Source organism: Rana temporaria, chromosome 3 (assembly GCF_905171775.1).
Source record: "Rana temporaria chromosome 3, aRanTem1.1, whole genome shotgun sequence".
Taxonomy (NCBI): Eukaryota; Metazoa; Chordata; class Amphibia; order Anura; family Ranidae; genus Rana; species Rana temporaria.
In genome coordinates, this window is record NC_053491.1 from 209703812 (window position 1) to 209726238 (window position 22427).

General features: G+C 42.2%; 1 protein-coding gene across 3 annotated transcripts in view; it reads right to left on the reverse strand.

The window, feature by feature from the left end:
• METTL25 (methyltransferase like 25) overlaps positions 1-22427 on the reverse strand; it is a 332607-nt gene that overhangs the window by 158572 nt on the left and 151608 nt on the right. For all 3 annotated transcript variants that reach the window (XM_040344184.1, XM_040344185.1, XM_040344183.1), the window contains exon 6: positions 20047-20191. In XM_040344184.1, the coding sequence (XP_040200118.1) occupies positions 20047-20191 (145 nt within the window). The remainder of the gene's footprint in view (positions 1-20046; positions 20192-22427) is intronic.

Below are 22427 nucleotides of genomic sequence, written 5' to 3' on the forward strand. Positions count from 1 at the left end.
CCTTGACAATCGAAACAGGCGCCATAATCTGCGCCTGCGGAGTGTCCCTGAATCAGAAACTGAACTTATTCCCACAGTAATTAAGCTCTTTAAGTCCCTGCTTCCTAATTGTGACTCTGTGGCATTTACATGCGATCACATCCACAGGGCTCTTAGGCCGAAGCCTCCCTCTGACAATCCCCCGAGGGATATAGTCCTTTGTATGAAGGATTTCCTCATTAAGGAGGAGATCCTGAGAGCAGCGCGCATAAAACAGCGTATCATGTTGGATGAACATGTTATCCAGATCTATCCGAACATTTCTCCCGCCACCCTGGACAGACGCAGGGGCATAAAAGAGGTCACGTCGATCCTCCAGTCTGCTAGGATTCGATACAAATGGGGATTTCCCTTCAAGCTAACGATTCCCCACAACGGCACGACGTATTCTGCGACATCTCTACTAGAGGGTCAGGAAATCCTGGTGAAGCTTGGCCTTCTGGATGCTGGTGCGATTCGCCGCCCCCCCTCTACACCTAGACCGGCTCCGATCTGGCAGACGCCTCCTCCCCGCAGAGATAGAAGGAGAATCAGATACGATCCGGGCGACAGAAATCTCAACTAGCCATTGCCGGTTGCTTTGCTTCGGACCTCTCTCCGTTTCCTCTTTGGCGACTACTTCATTTTGCAATGGAACTTATCATAATTTTTTTAATTTTTTTGAGTCTTCATTGACCTTCATGGCTCTTCCTCTGGTGTTGGTCCCCCGGAGCCGTGTCATGTCCTCCCCACCCGGCTAAATTTGTGACCTTTTGCTTCCCTGGATAGATGATTGAGCTGTGGCACTTCACTTATTTGGTCCCGCTGGGTTTGAGACCTGATTGTTTGCTTCATTTTGGTTCTCCAGTTATCAGGTTGAGTTCTTATCTACCTGATCCAATTCCTGTGTTTTGCATTATGATTTTTTGCTTTTTTTTTGTTTTATTATTTTGATGCGGTTTTGTCTGGACATTGCTTTTTTTCAGGTCGGCTGTATCCCATTGACACGGTCTGTGTCTATGTCAACATGGAACTTTGTACTCTACAAATGAATACTTGGGTTGAGATTCCCTTGCTGTATATTGATGATGTTGGGCCCGAGATTATGGTGGCGCCCCTGACAGGTGGAGGTGCTAGGTTAGTCCCCCACATGGCGTTGGATCCTGGTTCGATTTTACAATCTATAGTGCAACTCTACTTTCCCCATGCCTATTACATGTATATCACATAACGTGAAGGGCTTTAACTCCCCTGTCAAGAGGCGTAAGGCCTTTGACATGTACAAATCTTTGGGAGCCCAAATTCTCCTTATTCAAGAGACTCATTTTGCCCAATCTTCCCACCCCATATTTTTCCACAGACAATTCCCTCAGGCATTTTATTCACTCCACTCCTCTAAGTCTAGGGGCGCTGCCATTTTCTTACACTCCTCCTTTCCTATGGATTCAGAGAGTAGATATGTCATTATTAAGGGTCTAGTGAACAACAAAGAATTGACGATTGCAAGTGTCTACGCTCCTAACGATGCCCTGGTTTCTTTTTTTAGCTCCTTTTTTTGCCCTCCTGACCAAATACCAGTCTCCGCATACGATAGTGGGAGTTTTTTTTTACATGGTGGCCAACGCTAATCTGGATAGGTGTACTACTGCTGCAAGTGCCAAGGCTTTTCCCAGGACCCTAGCAAAGTGCCTGCTAGATCACCAATTGGTGGATTCATGGAGGGCTCATAATGTGGGGGTTAGGGAATTTACTTTTTATTCTCATCCTCACAATAGCTCTGCTAGATTGGATTATATCTACGCCTCGCCAGTTCTCTTAGCCAACTTTTCGTCCTCCACAATACACCCCTGCGTCTGGTCGGATAACCAGGCAGTATCCTTCACCATGAATTTCATCGGTTTGGCCCCTGCCCCCTTTTCCTGGAGGCTGAATGAGGCGCTCCTGTCTGACGCTGTGGTTGAATCGGATGTTGCGAATGCCATTGTGGAATATTTCACACTTAACGCCATTCCAGACACCCCATTTGCCACGGTCTGGGCTGCCCATAAGGCAGTAATCCGGGGAAAACTTATAGGAATTGCCTCTGCCCGTAACAAACTGAATAGACATAAAATGTTATCACTCTCGGCCGAGTTAGATCTTCTTTATAAGAAGGCCGATTCCCTACATTTGGATTCGACCAGGCAGGCTATAGAACAGAAGCGCCTAGAGCTTGATACTTTGCTCTCGGATAAGGTTGAAAAGGCTCGGAGATGGTCAAAGGGCGTGGTTCCTGCTTCATAGTAACACGGCCTCGTCCATGTTTGCGAGGAAGTTGAATCAGCGCCCTCCACATGTTTATAAGTATGATATGGGTCCAGGCCGGACCTCCTCTCATCCACAAGAAGTGCTTCGGCACTTCACACAGTTTTATTCCTCCCTGCTTGCGGCTAGGCCCTCGGAACATTCTGTACAGGATGATCCCTGGTTCCAGGCCCTCCCTATCCCTTCCCTTTCTTCTTCACATCTGCGGAGGTCCTAGGAGTTAAATCACTGAAGACTGGTTCAGCCCCAGGTCCTGACGGGTTTTCGTCTGTATATTATAAAAAATTCGCCGAACCCCTTTCCTCTAGATTAGTCCAATTATTTAATTTAGTTTTGCAGGGCGGTAGTTTCCCAGAAGAAATGTTGCTCGCCAACATGTCCCTGATCCCTAAGCCCAATAAAAACCATGCTCTCCCTCAAAATTATAGACCCATATCGGTCGTTAATAACGACCTTAAAATCTTCTCCAGAATCATGGCAGATAGGCTTGCGGGAGTGATCTCCTCTCTTATCTCCCCCTACCAGTCAGGTTTTATCCCCCATAGGCTTATCACAGATAATATACGTTTAGCAACGAACATTATTCAGGATGCCAACTTATTTTCACGCAAACTTTTTTTGTTGGGCCTGGATATACACAAGGCATTCGATAGTGTCTCCTGGAACTATCTGTCCACGCTTTTGCCCCGCATGGGTCTCCAGGGTGAGTTTTTTCATGCTTTTCAGGCACTATACCAGAATCCCAAAACTCGCATTCGAATCCCGGGGTGCAGCTCAGAGTTCTTTAGTCTAGGGAGGGGGACTAGGCAGGGGTGTCCACTTTCCCCCCTTATTTTTGCGCTGGCCCTTGAACCCCTGGCTATTGCCATTTTAAATAATCCAGACATTCGTGGGTATGCTAAGGGTGCCTCAGTTTATAAGTTCTGTATGTATGCAGACAACGTTTTAATGTTTGTCACGGACCCCTTACTTACCTTGCCCCCTCTGTTGTCCACTTTGTCCGCCTTTGCGGGGATTTCTGGTCTCTCGGTCAGTGTCGCAAAATCGGTGGCCCTGCCAGTTGGCTTTACCCCCGAGGAGATAGGTCACCTAAAGCAGGTTTTTCCGTTCTCCTGGGCGGTTGACTCTCTTTCATACTTGGGCATTGACCTGACTGGTGATTACCGCAAACTGTTTCACGCAAATTACCCCAAGATGCTCACCAAGCTGAAAAGGCTCCTAAAGCTCTGGGCCCCTTTACACATTTCTTTCCTTGGCAGGATCTCGGCCCTAAAGATGACAATTCTGCCCAAGCTCCTTTACTTGTTCCGCTCCCTCCCAGTTAGGCTCTCCAAATCCCTTCTGTTGGATTTCCAATCGCACCTAAACAAGTTTATATGGCAGGGTAGGCCCCCAAGGTTCTCCAGGGATGTTTTGTACCGCCCAGCGGCTCGTGGGGGTCTGGGAGTCCCTCAGATTTGGCTCTACTATCTGTCCAGTAGATTCACACAGCAGGCTCAGTGGAATATAGCTAACTCTAGAGTCCCTTGGGTCAGGTTTGAGGGTGACTCTATTTCCCCTTTTTTTCTCCCGGGTCTGCTGTGGTCCTCTGGTAGATCGTGGCCGGGTTTGCACCTGAATAGTGTAGTGGAGGAAAGTTTGAAACCTTGGTTGGACTATAAAATATGTTTAAGCTAGTCTCGGAGGCCCCAAGGGGTGCCTCATTCTTTGGCGATCCTAGATTCCCCTCGGCTTTTAACCACCGGGACTCTTTTGAAATTTGGAGAGACTGTGGCCTAACGAAGTTGGATAAATTCCTGGTAGACTCCAAGTTTGTCACATTTTCTCATTTACAATCACTCTACCTTTTGCCCACTAGAGTTTTACCATTTCCTGCAACTAAGACACTTTTTCCAGCTACATTACCCCCTCCAGGAGTCAGGCTTGAGCTCCCTCTTTGAGGATATATGTTACTCGGCTCCTAGACAGAAGGGCCTTATCTCGGTGGTCTACAGGTTTTTGGAATCAGTTTCCGAACCTGCTCTGGTGAAATATAGATGTAGTTGGCAGCAGGAACTTAGTTTAGATGATGATGCTTTAGACTGGGCTGGAGGTTGGCAAAACATGCGTAAGTGCACTAAGTCGCTGACAGTAAGAGATACTGCAATTAAGCTCTTGATGAGGTGGTACTACACCCCACTCCGGCTTAGCAAAATATTCCCTTAGGCCTCCCCGGCTTGCTTTAGAGGTTGCCCTCAGCAGGGTTCCTTTTTCCACCTATTTTGGGATTGCGAGAAATTACAGCCCACATGGAAAGCAGCCCTGGAAATGATTGATAGGCTGGTAGGGGAACATATTACCTTGACTTTTAAGCACTGCTTGTTTTTCCAGAATATCGGTGACATTCCTAAACCGATGGTGAGGTTGATTCACTCCATATGCATCGCAGTTCAATGGGCTATTGCCCTTCACTGGAAAAAGCAATCGGTCCCCTTCCCTCCAATAATTGCTCGGATAGATCAGATGATGCTATCAGAAAAAATATTTCACACTCTACATGATTCGATCCCAATTTATGACGCTAAGTGGAACCCATGGTTTCTATATAGACTCCAAGAATAACTGACCTTGATCTTTTTTGATTTGCTTTATGTGTCTTGATTGTATTTTCTTATTTTTGTATGTGTGTTTTTCTTTCCTTATTTTTTTTTTCTCACTTTGGCTTCTGACACAATTGTTGTATTGGTTTGCTACGGTATATTTCCTATGCATTCACTTTTTGGTCTCCCCCCAGGGCTCTGGGTTGGACTACGATCTGGTTTCCTATCTTTGGGTATGGATATGTTGTTTCTAACATGTACGAATTGTAAATGCTTTTTATACCAGTTATTTTGCATTATCTGTGTCCTTCGATGTTACACTGATTGAATCTTTAATAAAACTTTTTGAAAAAAAAAAAAAAAAAAAAATTAAAACGTTAAACAAATACAAATGACGTAAAATAACATCTCTCTCTTGTCTAATACACAGATGTCAAGCACAAGGCCTACGGGGTATACATTGCTGGGAGAAGGTCATCTAGAGCCTAGGGTAAACATGCCAAACTGCAACACCCCCCCCATACCCAAAGGTGTATGAGCATTATGTGTCCCACCCCAAAAGAGGAATTAGAGGGCCCTGCTCATCAGAGCTTACAATCTAAGAGGGGGGGGTCAATTGTTACAAAAGGTAATGGGGCTGTGTCGAATGAGCTAATGGAGAAGGTAAAAAACAGTGTATTGGTTAGAAGAAGGATAGACTTCATTAAAGAGAAGGGTTTTCAGGGATCATCTAACTATGGATAGATTAGGGAATAATAAGACAGACTGAAGAAGGGAGAAATCCTGGAGGCGAGCATGGGAGGAGGTGACAAGGAAACAGGAGGTCTTGGGAGCAACTTGGTTGATATTTTAAGATCAGGCTAGTGACGTAGCTGGGGGTCGAGTTGTGGTTGGCTTTGTAAATTATTGTTAGTACTTTTAATTTTATTCATTGGGTGAGTGGAAGCCAGTGGATGCATTAGAGGAAAAAAAGATTTCATCTCCAAATACGGAAAGGTTTCTTCACAGTAAGAGCTGTGAAAATGTGGAACAGACTCCTTCCAGAGGTGGTTCTGGCCGGCTCAGTTGATTGCTTTATGAAAAGGCCTGGATACTTTCCTAAATGTACATAATATAACTGAGTACCAACATTTATAGGTAAAGTTGATCCAGGGTAAATCAGATTGCCTCTCGGGGGATCAGGAAGGAATTTTTTCCCCTGCTGTAGCAAATTGGATCATGCTCTGTTTTTTTTTTTTGCCTTCTTCTGGATCAACTGTGGGTATAGAATTGGGTATATGGGATTGTACGATATTTTTTTTTATTTTTTATGGTTGAACTGGATGGACTTGTGTCTTTTTTCAAACTGACTTAACTATGTAACTATAATTAGCAGAGAGAGGTGGAGGTAAGATGGATGAGTCTTGCATCAGCATTCATGATCTACTTAAGCTTGTGTAAAGGTAATCCAATGAGGAGGGAGTTGCAGTAGTTGGGGAGAGAGATAACCAGGGAGTGAATTCAAAGCTTGGTGGCGTCATTGGCTTAAAAGGGGCATATTCTAAAGATGTTGCGGAGGTTGAGGTCACATGATTTGGACAGAAATTGGATGTGGACCTAAAAGGACAGTTCGGAGTCCAGGGTTACCCCTAGCACCCTGGCATGTGGGAACAGACTAATAACTGTGCCATTGATCGTGACATAGAAGTCAGGGGAAGGGGCGTGTTGGGGGAAATTATTATGAGCTCGGTTTTAGATAGATTGAATTTGAGGAAGTGATGTGACATCCAGTCAGATAGGTCTGTTATTAACTGATGGGGTGAGCTGAGGAGTAGAGAGATTGATTTGGGTGTTATCCATGTAGAAAAAGTAGTGGACCCAGGGAGGAGGTATAGATCGAGAATAAGAGAGGTCCAAAGACACAACCTTGGGGGACCCCAAAGATAAGAGGGGGTAATCTGCATGACTTCCCCACTAGCATAAATCCCCCCTCCCAGTACAAATCCACCCCACAGCTGACCCACCCCACCCCCGCCCCCCATAACAGCAAAAATCTTTGTGCCCCCTTCCCTCCTCCCAAAAAAAAGGACCTTGTAGCACAAATCATCTACCCCTCAAATTTCCCCTCTAAGTACACATCCTCTTCGCCCATCCAAATCCCCTCTCCCAGCACAAATTTCACCCATCCCTCCAACTAGCATGAATAACCCCCCTCCCAAATAAATTGTTCCCCATCCCCCGTCCCAACACAAACCACCCTAAATCACCACTTTTAGCACACACACCCAAATTTCCCCTCCTACAACAATTATTATCCCCTGCTGCTCCCCAAATTCTTCCACCCAACTCAAATCCAACTTACAAATGCACTTTAAGGGCTCTTTCACACGGGCGGCCCGTTCAGGTCCGCCTGCCAGTTTTTTAGGTGGACCTGAACGGGCGCTCTGTGCTCCTCTATGGAGCCGCGGATGTCAGTGGTGACATGCCCGCTGACATTCAACCCGCTCCGATCCGCCAAAGTGTGACGGAGGAAAAACCTACTTTTCCATCCGTCTGGTGGATCTGATCGGGTGAACACGGACAGACAGTCCGTGTTCATCCGATCCCCCCATAGGGGAGAGCGGAGAAAAGACAGGGCGGTCCACCCTGTGTGAAAGGGGCCTATATGTAATGCACTCCTGAACCCTGCACTCTGTACATAGTGCACCCCAGATACAACCAGCCATTTGAGAGCAACCTTACTGCTGATGTAGTGAAAAATTTAATTGAGTTTGACACCCCTGGTCCAAGATATTGCCAGAACATTTGGAGGCAAAAAGCAAATGATTATCTTTTATTTCATGTACATGGCATTACACTACTAAGTAAATGACATTACCATATGTGAAATGTGAAAGACAATCCCTGATCTAATGTAGAAACATTAAAGTAATGCTGCTACAGAACACAGAAACAATATCGAAACAGTGAACATATGCAACTTAGAATACTGGAAAAATGTAATGAAGTGTAAATAAAAGGTAAGGAAATACATATTGTAACTTTATTCCTCTTGATTTCTAGGCAGATATCATGTAGTAATGAGTTGGGAAAAGCCAGGAGAGGAGAAAGCACAAGTGACTGAATATCAGATGCAGCTGTCAGCGTGAGGTAACTGCAAAATGCTTGGCTAGGCACATCGACAAATATCTATTTATCATCTATATTTTGGCAGAGTATGAACCGACAAAATCAGGCTGTTCTTACAGCTCATGCACAACTAAACTGACACTGATAGAATAAACCAATTAAAGCCACCATAAATGTAAGACAATCACCATTTAACTTGCAATTAGACATGGACGTTTCTCTGCAATCCTTTCACACAGCTCAATATGCTAAAGTGCAGCAACAGTGAATTTTAGTGATTAAAATCATCTGGTATACATGTCACTGTAACTGTTATGAGGAAATTCTCAACATTGTGTCATGCCACCAAAAAAAAAATGTTTTTAGATATAAGATTTAAAATTAAAAAATGCATCTGCACAAAGATATTTTCTGAAAGTTTAAAGTGCAACTCTAGGAAAAATAAAAAATGTTGTGAGGAAGAGTTCTTTGGAACTTCTGTCAGGTTTGTATTGCGCTTTAGGTGATTGGGGAGGAGCGCCCAATGTCCAAAAAGAGAAAGGTCTCACTTGATTAATTTTGTACTTATTTATTGGAGATAAAAGTCTCATTATTTGGGGGGACAACAAATTGGGCAAACAGGGGGTCACTAGTACAGAAAGACAAAGACAGGAACAAAAAAGCCAATAAGGTTTTAATGCACTCCCTATTTTCTCCCTTTTTGACCCACAGTTACCAGACAGGAAGTTGGGCTTTAACAATTTGTAATGGTGTGTAGTAACCCAAAAAAAATCTTCCATAAATAACTAGAAAACAACTACAGTGGGGATCGAAAGTTTGGGCACCCCAGGTAAAAATTTGTATTAATGTGCATAAGGAAGCCAAGGAAAGATGGAAAAATCTCCAAAAGGCATCAAATTACAGATTGGACATTCTTATAATATGTCAAAAAAAGTTCGATTTTATTTCCATCATTTACACTTTCAAAATTACAGAAAACACAAAAATGGCGTCTGCAAAAGTTTGGGCACCCTGCAGAATTTAGAGCATGCACTGCCCCCTTTGCAAAGCAGAGACCTGCCAGTGTCATGGATTGTTCTCAATTGTCGTCTGGGAAGACCAGGTGATGTCAATCTCAAAGGTTTTAAATGCCCAGACTCATCTGACCTTGCCCCAACAATCAGCACCATGGGTTCTTCTAAGCAGTTGTCTAGAAAACTGAAACTGAAAATAGTTGACACTCGCAAAGCTGGAGAAGGTTATAAGAAGATAGTAAAGCGTTTTCAGATGTCAATATCCTCTGTTCGGAATGTACCTTATTTTTCGGCGTATAACGCGCACTTTTTCACCCTGAAAACAGAGTGAAAATAGCATGTGTGCGTTATACGCAGATATAGTTTAAAAACGGCATTGTACATACCGCATATAGTGCCTTGGGAGGAGCAGACACCAGAGACAGGGGGGTCCCGGTACAATCAGATCCAGCAGACACTCGTATACGGCGGCAGACATTCTCCTGCTGCTCTCTGCACACAGTAGCCAGTCTAAGTCTCACAGCCCTCATAGTGTAGCCGTGCTAACGCTCTGCACTCCTCGCGAGAGTTAGACTGGCTTCTGTGTACAGAGAGCAGCAGGAGAAGGTCTGCCGCCGTATCCGAGTGTCTGCTGGATCTGACAGGTACAAATCATTTACATGAAAAGCTGACAAAAAAAAAAGGCTGTGGCTGTTGGTCGTCGGAGAACAATAAATTATAATGCCAGCGAGGGGGGGGGGAAGCAATAAATGACACTGCCTGACAGGGGGAGGGGGAGCTAAGGGAAACACACAACACACACTGGCGGACAGCCCCCCCCTTGCAAATAGTTTGTGTCTCTTTGCCCTCCCTTGTCAGGCATCAGTGTGCACTGATCTTAACCACTTCAGCCCCAGAAGGATTTACCCACCTTCCTGAGCTACCTTTATTGTGCTTAAAATTAGGGTTCGCGTTTTACGTCGGTGCGTGTTATACGCCAAAAAATACGGTAATTAAGAAATGGCAGTCATCAGGAACAGTGGAAGTTAAAGCAAGATCTGGAAGACCAAGAAAAATATCAGACAGAACAGCTCACAGGATTGTGAGAAAAGCAATTCAAAACCCACGTTTGACTGCACGATCCCTCCAGAAAGATCTGGCAGACACTGGAGTTGTGGTACACTATTCCACTATAAAGAGATACTTGTACAAATATGGTCTTCATGGAAGAGTCATCAGAAGAAAACCTCTTCTACGTCCTCACCACAAAAATCAGCGTTTGAACTTTGCAAATGAACATATAGACAAGCCTGATTTTGGAAACAAGTTATGTGGACCAATGAGGTAAAATATAACTTTTTGGCCGGAATGAGCAAAGGTACGTTTGGAGAAGAAAGGGCACAGAATTTAATGAAAAGAACCTCTGTCCAACTGTTAAGCATGGGAGTGGATCAATCATGCTTTGGGGTTGTATTGCAGCCAGTGGCACAGGGAACATTTCACGAGTAGAAGGAAAAATGGATTCAATAAAATTTCAGCAAATTTTGGATGGTAACTTGATGCCATCTGTGAAAGTTAAAGAGAGGATGGCTTCTACATATGGATAATGATCCTAAACACACCTCAAAATCCACGGGGGATTACATCAAGAGGCGTAAACTGAAGGTTTTGCCATGGCCTTTACAATCTCCTGACCTCAACATAATTCAAAATCTATGGATAGACCTTAAAAGAGCAGTGCGTGACAGACAGCCCAGAGATCTCAAAGAACTGGAAGACTTTTGTAAGGAAGAATGGGCAAAGATACCTCAAACAAGAATTGAAAGACTGTTGGCTGGCTACAAAAAGCGTTTACAAGCTGTGATACTTGCCAAAGGGGGCAGTACAAGATATTAACTCTGCAGGGTGCCTAAAACTTTTGCAGACGCCATTTTTTTTTGTTTTCTGTAATTTTGAAAGTGTAAATGATGGAAATAAAATCTAACTTTTTTTTACATATTATAAGAATGTCTAATCTGTAATTTGATGCCTTTTGGAGATTTTTACATCTTTCACAATAATACAAATTTTTACCTGGGGTGCCCAAACTTTCGATCCCCACTGTATAACCATCTAACAGAAATAACATTTTTAGTATTTAAAGGGGTTGTAAAGGTAAATTTTGTATTTTTTTAAAATAACAAACATATCATACTTACCTCCACTGTGCCGTTTGTTTTCCACAGAGTGGCCCCAATCGTCCTCTTCTGGAATTCCCACAGCAGCTCTCTCGGCTACTCCCCTCCATAGCTAACCCCCTCGGGGCGCACGCCCGTCTCATACACTCTACGTCCATAGACACAGGGTGTATGGCTCGGTCCTGCCCCCCAGTGGCTGCATTATTGAATTTGATTGACAGCAGCGGGAGCCAATGGCTGCGCTGCTATCAATCTCTCTAATCAACATTGAAAAGCAGTAGAGAAGAGGACGCCGGAGGATGCGCACAGCAGGTGAACGGGCTCAGATAAGTAAAATTGGGGGGGGGGGCTGTGGGGTCTGTCATTACCAGGTGTTTTTTCACCTTAAGGCCCTTTTCACACTGGGGCGGCGGCATCTGTGGTCTATTTTTACCACCCATTTTGCGGCGCTATTCGACCGCTAGCGGGGCGGTTTTACCCCCGCTAGCACCCGAGAAAGGGTTAAAAACCACCGCAAAGTGCCTCTGCAGAGGTGCATTGCTGGCGGTATAGCCGCAGTGTCCCACTGATTTCAATGGGTGGGAGCGGTATACACACCGCTCCAAAGATGCGGGCAGCAGGACTTTTTTTTACCGTAGGGCTTTCATACTGGAGACACAGCAGCGACTGTTTAGGGTCCGTTTGCATGCGCTATTTTTAGCGTAATAGCGCCTGCAAACCGCTCAAGTGTGAAAGGGGTCTAATGCATATAATGCATTAAGGTAAAAAAATACAAACCTTTAAAACCCATTTAAGCAAAATAGAGAGCACCAATAAAACCTTGTTAGAATAAAAAAAATTACTCATTGATTATGAGTGTTTGTTGTCCCTATGCACTTCCTGTAGTAGGGTGACAACACCCCGAATCAAAAAACGCTATAAACTGTGCAACCAAATCAATCATTTGTCAAACATGCAAAGGGGGAATTTAATATTATAGTATTATACACCTCTGCCTCCGGTAATGTACTGTACCTCATCCAATGCAAAAAATGCAACAAAAAAATCTTACACTGGTGAAGCCGGACAAAAATGTATTTACATAGACACACCATTAAGGAACATAAGGAAGATGATTTCTGATTTCCCACAACCAACCCACGCTATGTAAGACATGAATATTTTGGTTCTTAAAAGGAACTTCAAAACTACTGAGGAAATGGAAACTAAAAATCATAATTCTATTTGACACAAAAGATAATAGACCAAATGTGGACCTCAGTTATCTACATTTTTAAGACCATCCTCACCCTTCCAGTCTACAGCCCTCTCCTTGCCTTATCTCACTGGCTACAAAAGATTAATTACTATTGCTGTGTATGTTTGTTTGTGCCTTTTTTTCCCCTCAGAGATTGTCTTACTTAAGCATTTTGTTAAAATGTGGGTGTTTGTACTGCTTGGACCTTCAAGAAGGGTGTACACAGCAAAAGCTTATCCTGGAAATGTGGATGATAGTTCACATAAAAAAAAAGTATCAGGGACAACACTTAATTGTTCTTGTTGCACGTGCAATAATATGGTTACACTCGCCTTAACCAATAAAAGGAGCAAAACAGAGGTGTAGATGCTTCTAAACACCTAGGTGGCAGCAGAAGGTTTGCTGTCTCTGTCTCAATATGGTAGTTATCTGGGTTGCAACTGCAGGGGAACTCTGGTTATTTGACTGGTTGCAACCTCTACTCCCAGATTCCATCCTTGCTGTCATTAGAAAGGCAGAACATTGGACATACAATGGAATCAGTGTGCTGGCTTCTCACAAAACCTGGACCCAGGATTGGAGATTGGACATCATCAGACCCAGATCTCTTAGAAATCTCCAGGTCCCAAAATAGACTTAAGAAAGCAATGAGGAAACTGAAAAGCCAGTTTTCTCTGCATTAGGCAAACCCCCTGGAACCCTTGAACCTGCCTGGTTGAAAATCCTGGGTTATAATCTTCATTTAGACCCTGGAAGGGTACTGCAACGCCACAATATATTTATAGATAGATAGATAGATAGATAGATAGATAGATAGATAGATAGATAGATAGATAGATAGATAGATAGATAGATATACAGTATGAATAGACAGATATATTCCTTTCTATATGCACATCAATTTGCATGTGGATTTCTATGCTATTGGTACAACCCATGAATGTGGTTTCACATTGTGAATGACAAACTTTGATTGGAATGGTAAATCAGCAGACTTAGGTAAAGTTACATTTTAAATGGAGGAAAGGAAATCATATAGTGAGCAATAGTGTTGAGAAGTTATAGAATGTTGAATAGTTGCTTTTTGCATTTGTTATTTTAAGCATTTGTTGAGAATTTGCTGCAACTGAGCGATCCTTGGTGGGGGAATGCATTGTTAAATTTCTTGCTATTGATTTTGAACCTAAAACAATATTTGACAAGAATAGTACATGCCCCAAGAACATTTGATTTGCCCCATTTTCACAAAGACTGGGCAATTGCAGAGAACAAATGTACATGCAGTTTTATTGGACAATTTTATTTTATAAATATTGCCTCGAGTGTCCTGGGTGTTGTTTTATATGTGTGAACTGTGCTATACAAGCTACATTTTTTTTTTTAATTTAAACACTGGTTCTTAAAAGAAATAGTGGAAAGAGATTCAAGTTCAAAAGAACATAAAGAGCTGAAAAAAGCAACATAATACTGAGAAATATATAAAGAAAAGGACAATAATTCCTTTTCATTTCCCTTGGTTACCATAATGCAGAACCATTGCCCGTTTGCCACAAGAGTCTGCAAAAGCTATACAATAAGGATTTAGATTGCTTATTCACTTTAGTAACCAATTTGCCTTATACCAGTGTTCTCTATTTTCAATAAAAGAGCATAATATAATTCAAAGGACTGGGCCTCTTTTTCATTTCCTCTAATTATTTTTACAAGATTTTAACATTAAGATGTTAAAGAAACCCAGGAAAAGCCTCTTACTTGACCCTTAGATCCAAGGTACACAAGTTAATAAAAAAAAGGAACAAACTTGACACAATAAAATACAGCTTGTACAAGAATGAAAACATACATATGGTTTTTGATTTCTTTTTTTAGCGGCCCTTTGACTCTGCATCCAAGCATTTACTCATTTGTTGCTAGCTTACAGTGCTGCGGCTAGTGCATACAGTTCACTCGCCTAAGCAAATGCCCATCCATGTGCCTTGACTGCTAAGGAATGAGAATTATTTTAGTGTCTTTGCTATATGATGCTCATGTGCAAGGTTGTTACAGCTTATATGTAAATGACAACCAGAACTGCCATCTGTTTTTCCATCATTACTACTGTGTTTCATTGCATGCACAAATTTCCCTTTCTATAGTGGCCTAATTTTTCATCAGGACTTTATATACAGTAGGAGATAGTTTAAATTACAACGGGTTAATAGCCAAGAAAGTTACTTCAGTAAATATTTGACACCATAGCTACGGTTATTATGCAAGTCTTCAGTCAGATATGTACCCTTGTCGTGTAAAATTCAGCAGGCACCTGCACACACAGTTCTTGAATGAGCGCCTGTGCTGCATACAGATGGAGCAGACATACATACTGCAATGCACTTAAAACAAAAAGAATGTTACAGCAGCAACTACTCACTTTCCCATACCAGATTGTTATATCTTATTGATCATGCAGAAAAGTGTTACAAAGACTTGTGGACAAATAGTAGAGAGTCAGAGATCAATAATCTTTAATGGTATTACCAAGTTAAATTTTTTTATTTAATCATGCATTATTCCTGCACTGCAAAGGTTTTGTGTTCTCCCCTAATCAAATAGGTTTAAGTAATTATTCAATGCTATTCTTACTGCTTACAGACCGCTCAGCCTGTGCTACTTACCGTAGTACTGTAAAGTTGGAAGACCATTAAATTACATTAGGACATTAAAAATTTTAGAATTTACAACAGACCAAAGTCCAAGCATATTTTTCAGTGAAGGGCTATTTATTCCCACAGCTTCTTCCTCTCTAACTTTTCAAGTATGCATATATTAATCAAGTTCTTGCTTGATGCGCGACAGATTATTACGACATTTTGTATACTTTTTTTCCTATTTTTCGCATATCTGTTAGGCTTTGTTTGCATAATCCACTATTCAGAGTTACAAATTTTCCAATGCAATATTTTTTTGCACAATACAAGTTTATGCAGTGTGATTTTTTTCTAATGCAAATGTTTCTTCTGATTATATTTTTCTGTTTTCAGCTAAAGGGAAAGGTGATTTCATATCAAACAGGAAAAAAAAAACGATGGGTACGAAGGGAACATTTATTGTCATGAAATGCAAGCTTTAAAAAATCCTCCTCTATATGCATGCTCGTTCCCAAGCCCCGCTACTGCCTCTGTTGACACAGTCACGACTCTGCCTTGCCCCCCCCCTCTCCCTCATCACTGGCTTTTTGATTGACAGCAGTGGGAGCCAATTTAGTGAGACCCAGAAGTGAGGGAAGAGAAGATCTGCAGACATGAACAGCACTGGGTCAAATGAGGGCTCAGGTAAGTAAAAGGGGGGTAAGGGAGGGATAATGATGCTTAAACATTTTTTTACCTTAAAGCGGATGTAAACCCTCACATAAACCCAGTAAACTGAACAGCCTCAAATGATACATAGAGATGAAACAAATCTTCCTACATAAGTTTTACATGTATATCTTCTGTCTTCATCTTTATATACCGTTTAGAAAGTGCACATTTTGTTATAATTTTCACTTCCTGGTTCCCCTGTAGGAGGAGATCATTGCTAGACACTGTGAGAGACTGAGACAGATGATTGGGGGAAAGGCACACACCCCCTCCCCAAACATGCAGAGCTTGCCTGTGAATAGTTTAGCAGTCTGCTCATCTATTTATAGCAACCTCCTCTGACACACAGTTCAGGCTCCCTTCTCGGAGAGCTTGCCAAAGTTATCAGGCTGATAACAGAGGAACTGAGCAAGAAAAAACAATGAGACATAGGGTTTTGAAGAGAGATAACAAAACACTACCGATATATGTGCCCAGCTCAAATTTCACGAATCGGGTTTACATCCACGTTACTGCAAGAATTTGCATTAAGGTAAAAAAATGTTCAGACTTTGGAACCACTTTAATACAGACTCTTGCCTGAACGTCAGATATAAACGGACCAGAAAAAGAGAAGTCTAATACACACAATCGTTTTTCCCGTCGGAAAAACCTTGGATGGTTTTTCTGACGGAAATCCACTCAAGCTTGTCTTGCACACACAATCACACCAAATTCCGCCCGTCAAGAACGCGGTGACGTACAACACGTATGACAAGCCGAGATCAATGAAGTTCAATAGGCAGTTTGGCTCCTCTGCTTGATTCTGAGCATGCATGTTTTTTTGTGTGTCGGAATTCCATACAGACACACGGTTTTTCCGCTAGGATTTTTTTCACATCTGACTTTTTCTGATGGGAAAAGTGATCGTGTGTATGCGGCATAAGTCATTTAAAAAAAAATCCTGACTTTTTACGACAGGAGAAGCTTTGTAGGTCTATAATAAACTGATTCTTCCCAAGTTGACAGTATTCATTTTCCTAAACGTCTGACGAACACACATGTACAGGAGTTATATCATCCTGGTCTGGCCATTCAAGATGAAGTCTCCAAAACCAAGAGAAGCCCAGGTGAATACACAAGCCATGATATGTGCAGAGCAGCGGCTGCATCGCTGGAAAAGGGTAGTTTATAAAGCAAGTTTGCTAATATGTACAAATATGCTGAATATCCTTGCACATTATGGCAAAAGCTTCCAAAAATGTGTGCATGTTCAAAAATATGGTTAAGTTCCACCTTAATCACCAGAATGTAAATCAAAACAAATTCTGACATTTATAAACATATGAATTCCAAAACATGTTAATGCAAGTACTACGAACAGCAAAAATTATCGCTACAATACAATTACTACTACACAAAATAGTTTACAGTGCATCCGGAAAGCATTCACAGCGCTTCACTTTTTCCAAAAAATGTTTACGTTACATCCTTATTCCATGGATTAAATTAATTATTTAATCTCTACAGATATTTAATCAGGTTCAAGTCTGGGCTCTGGCTGGGCCACTCAAGGATATTCACAGAGTTGTCCCATAGCCACTCCTGTGTTGTCTTGGCTGTGTATGTGCTTAGAATCGTTGTCCTGTTGGAAGGTGAACCTAAGCCCCAGTCTGAGATTCAGGGTGCTCTGGAGTAGGCTTTCATCAAGGATGTCTCTGTTGCAGTCATCTTTCCTTTGATCCTGGCTAGTCTCCCAGCTCCTGCCGCTGAAAAACATCCCTGAAGCATGATGCTGCCACCACCATGCTTCACTGTAGGGATGGTATTGGCCTGGTGATGAGCGGTGCCTGGTTTCCTCCAAACATGACGTTTGCCGTTCAGGCCAAATAGTTCAATCTTTGTTTCATCAGACCAGAGAATTTTGTTTCTCATGGTCTGAGAGTCCTTCAGGTGCCTTTTGGCAAATCCCAGGTGAGCTGTCATTACATTTACTGAGGATTGGCTTCCGTCTGGCCACTCTACCATACATGTCTGATTTGTGGAGTGCTGCAGAGATGGTTGTTCTTCTGGAAGGTTCTCCTCTCACCACAGAGAAATGCTGGTGCTCGGTCAGCGTAACCATTGGGTTTTTGGCCACCTCCCTGACTAAAACCCTTCTCCCCAGATTGCTCTTTTGCCAGGCAGCCAGCTCTAGGAAGAATCCTGGTTGTTCCAAACTTCATCCATTTACGGATGATGGAGGACACTGAACTCATTGGGACCTTCAGTGCTGCAGAAATCTTTCTGTACCCTTGCCCAGATCTGTGACTCAATGCAATCCTGTCTCGGAGGTCTACAGACTATTACTTGGACTTCATGGTTTGGTTTGTGCTCTGACATGCAACGTTAACTGTGTGCCTTTCCAAATCATGTCCAGTTGACTGATTTACCACATGTGTCCTTCAATCAAGTTGTAGAAATATTTCAAGGATGATCAGTGGAAACAGGATGCATCTGTGAATATATATATGTATATGTGATTTTTTTTTTTATATAAATTTGCAAAGATTTCAAATGTTTTTCACATTGTCATTATGGGGTATGGTTTGTAGAATTTTGAGGAAAATAATGAATTTAATAAATTTTGTAACATAACAAAATGTGGAAAAAGCACTGTGAAAACTTTCCAGATGCACTGTACAGGGGTTGTAAAGGCAGAAGGTTTTTATCTTAATGCATTATATGCATTAAGATAAAAAGCCATCTGTGTGTGTGCAGCAGCCCTCCTAATACTTATCCGAGCCCATCTCGATTCAGCGATGTTACACGAGAGACTTGGCTGCCCGGGACTCTCCCTCCTCAATGGCTGAGACAGCAGCGAGCAACATTGGCTCTCGCTGCTGTCAAAGTTAGTGAGCCAATGAGGAAGGGCTGAATGGACACAGGGAGCTGCAGATTGGCTGCCCCATAGCAAGCTGCTTGCTGTGGAAGTACTCAACAGGAGGGAGGGACCAGGAGTACCAAAGAGAGACCTGTCAGGGGCGTGCTTGCCATAGGGCAGCTGAACCCCCCAAGGCAGAGGTAGATACGCATGTGCAGATGTGCTCCTGCGAACACATATGCACATGCGCGAAAGTATGAGCATGCACAGGCGAACGCATATGCGCGTGTTAGCCACTAATGCTGGCGCCAAATGGCCTATATAAGGGCAGCAGCTGCACTAGTGAATTGCTGTCCGATCTGCAGCTTTACCCATATACCTGTATATTTAATTCTGTGTTTGATCTGGTGTATCCTGACCACACTTGCTTCTACCTGTCCTGACCTCAGCTTGCCTTTAGACATTGTTATATATGCCTGTTATCCTGTTTCCATCCTCTGCCTGCATCTTGACCATTCTCTGCCTGCCGTTTATGCTCATATCTGATTATCCGTTGCAGACCTGGCTTGTCTGACCCTGCATCCAGTTATCCACCTGTCCTGCTCTGCATAGTGCCTGGTGCCTGCATCTGTTACTGCTGCCATCCGCTGCTTCAGCTATCCAGCCCAGCTCTGGTGACACACCTACCATTCACCACTGCTACCAACGGAAGATCTTGCAGACACTCTTACCTCACCGCGCTCTCGTGGCCACTGTTGCAACACCAGTGGCCCTTGAGCCAGGGCTGTATGGGAGGTCTCCTTCTACATGTCAGGCTCTGCGACAAGGTACGTGACAGGACCTAAGAGGAGGATCTGGGCTGCTCTGTGCAAAACCACTTCACAGAGCAGGTAAGTGTGACATGTTTGTTATTTTTAACAAAAAAGAAATGAGACGTTCGTATCTCCTTAAAGCTAAACTCCAGGCAGATATAAAAACATAAATGAACACAGTGATCATTCACTAAAATGTGAATAAATGTATTTTTAAATGCAAAATACCTGCATTTTAATTAATATCAACTTCTTACAATCCCCTGTACAGCAAAGATTAGAGTGGGATTTGGAGGGGCAGGAATGGAATACAATCAAGTGTGCTGCATGTAAATGTGTTGACAAACATGTTGACAGGAGAAGAGAGCAGAGTGAGCAGAGGGATGACCTAATCAGTCAGCTTTGGCTCTTTCACTGTCCAGAAGTGTCTTCCTCCTGGTTGTGCGGTAGTGCTGTGTAAAACAGTTTGCATGTGTGAATTTGATATTTAGCGGTTTGCCTGGAGTTCAGTTTTAGGAAGGACCCTCCTCTGTGACACTTCATTAAGTAGAACATATAGTGGATGTAATAATTTTAACAGGTGAAAGGAAACAAAATACATTTTTAAAGAAACATCATAAAAAAAGAACATTGCCATACCTTCTAGAGTATCAAATTCTTCTGACAGAAAATGATAACAGCAGCCAACACTGCACACAGCTTTAACTTCTGGTTTTGCAACAAAAATACGCAATGTATTCGGAGCAAGATCCCCACATGTGTGCAAGCCAACCATAATGGATTGCTAGAAAAAGAAAGAAACAATACTTTTAAAGGAACTATTCACACCACAAATTTTGGCACCAAAAACTGCTGCTGTGTTTATTTATTAACCGCTTGCTGACCGGCTCACGCCGATATACATCGGCAGAATGGCATGTACAGGCATATTAACATACCTGTACGTCGACCGCCGCAAGCTCCGTAATTGTGACCACGGGTCCCGTGGACTCGATGTCTGCGGGGATGCCTGTGATCGTCTTACGAAGCGGAAGAGCGGGGAAATGCTAATGTGAACAAGCATTTCCCCGTTCTGCCTAGTGACAGGACACTGATCACAGCTCCCTGTAATCGGAAGCAGTAATCAGTGTTGTGACACACGTAGCCCAGCCCCCCTACAGTTAGAATACAACCCTAGGACACACTAAACATCTTCAGCGCCCCCTCCTGGTTAACCCCTTCACTGCCAGTCACATTTACACAGTAATAAGTGCATATTTCTAGCATTGATCACTAAGTAAATGTAAATGGTCCCAAAATAGCGCCAAAAGTGTCCGATGTGTCTGCCATAATGTCGCAGTCACGATAAAAATCGCCGCCATTACTAGTAAAAGAAAAATAATAATAAATTTGCCATAAAACTATCCGCCATTTTGTAGATGCTATAACTTTTGCACAAACCAATCAATTGACGCTTATTGCGATTTTTTTTACAAAAAATATGTAGAAAAATACGTATCTGCCTAAACTAAATAAAAAACTTTTTTTGGGGATATTTATTATAGAAAAAAGTAAAAAATATTGCTTTTGTTTCAAAATTGACACTCTTTTTGTTTATAGCGCAAAAAAAAACAAAAAAACACGCATAGGTGATCAAATCCCACCAAAAGAAAGCTCTACTTGTGGGGAAAAAAGGACGTCAATTTAGTTTGGGAGCCACGTTGCGCGACCACGCAACTGTCAGTTAAAGCAACACAGTGCTGAATCGCAAAAAGTGCTCTGGTCTTTGGCCAGTCAAATGGTCTGAAGTGGTTTAACTGTTGCTTAGTGACAATAAAAACTTTTGCCCAGCTGTAAGACCTTGGAGTGAGGTGGGGTGGGGGAGCTAAACTGTAAATAGGGTAGTCTAGTTTCTTTTATAATAAAACAACAAGTGATGTGCTAGGACAAGATTTTTATTTTTCACTAGCTGAATACCCGGCGTTGCCCGGTCTTCCTATCTTAACCTTTTGGGGAGGAAAATCATAGTAATATAAATATACCCATCTTTTATATAAGGGTGTAGGTAAGGGTTAATTTCACTGTCATATATTTTTATTTGGCATAAAAGTAATATGTGTACCAGGTATTATTGAAATATCTCCAGGCGTACAGAAGTTATGTGGGAACATACATTTCCCATTGATTTGCATGGGACTTTAAACAAAAACCCCGACCCTCACAAATGGGGGTAGTTAAATTAACTATCCTATAGTTTAAGTGGACATATAAGTAACATGTGACCAAGTGTTATCGAAATATCTACAGCCGTTTGGAAGTTATGAAGTAACATGTATTTCCCATAGAGTTGAATGGGACTTTAAAGAAAAACCCCGACCATGGCAAATGGGGGTGGGTAAGGGTTAAACCACCTATCCTATGTTTGTTGCTGACATATAAGTAACATGTGTGCCAAGTTTCATGTTAATATCTTTAGCCGTTTGGACGTGATGCTGGAACATGAAGTAACATGTATTTCCCATAGAGTTGAATGGGACTTTAAAGAAAAACCCCGACCATGGCAAATGGGGGTGGGTAAGGGTTAAACCACCTATCCTATGTTTGTTGCTGACATATAAGTAACATGTGTGCCAAGTTTCATGTTAATATCTTTAGCCGTTTGGACGTGATGCTGGAACATACATACATACATACATACATACATACACACACACACACACACACGTTGAGTTTTATATATATATAGATTTGTCTCTATGTTGCCCGAGCACATCACTTGTTTTATTTATATTATGTTACTAATGATGGGTGATCCTGCCTGGTGTTTACCATGAGCAATGGCACCCATTTTGTAAGTGCTTATAATACGTTTTTTCCACTTTGTTCCACTTCTTCTGCATTGGCCTTTTTTATACAGGAGCTACTTTTCAATGCTTATTTTAACAGTGAGTGAGAGAAAAACAACCAAAATATCCAGAAAACCAATTTTCAAAAAGGTTATGAATTGATTTAAAATCAATTTGATGTGAAATAAGTATTTG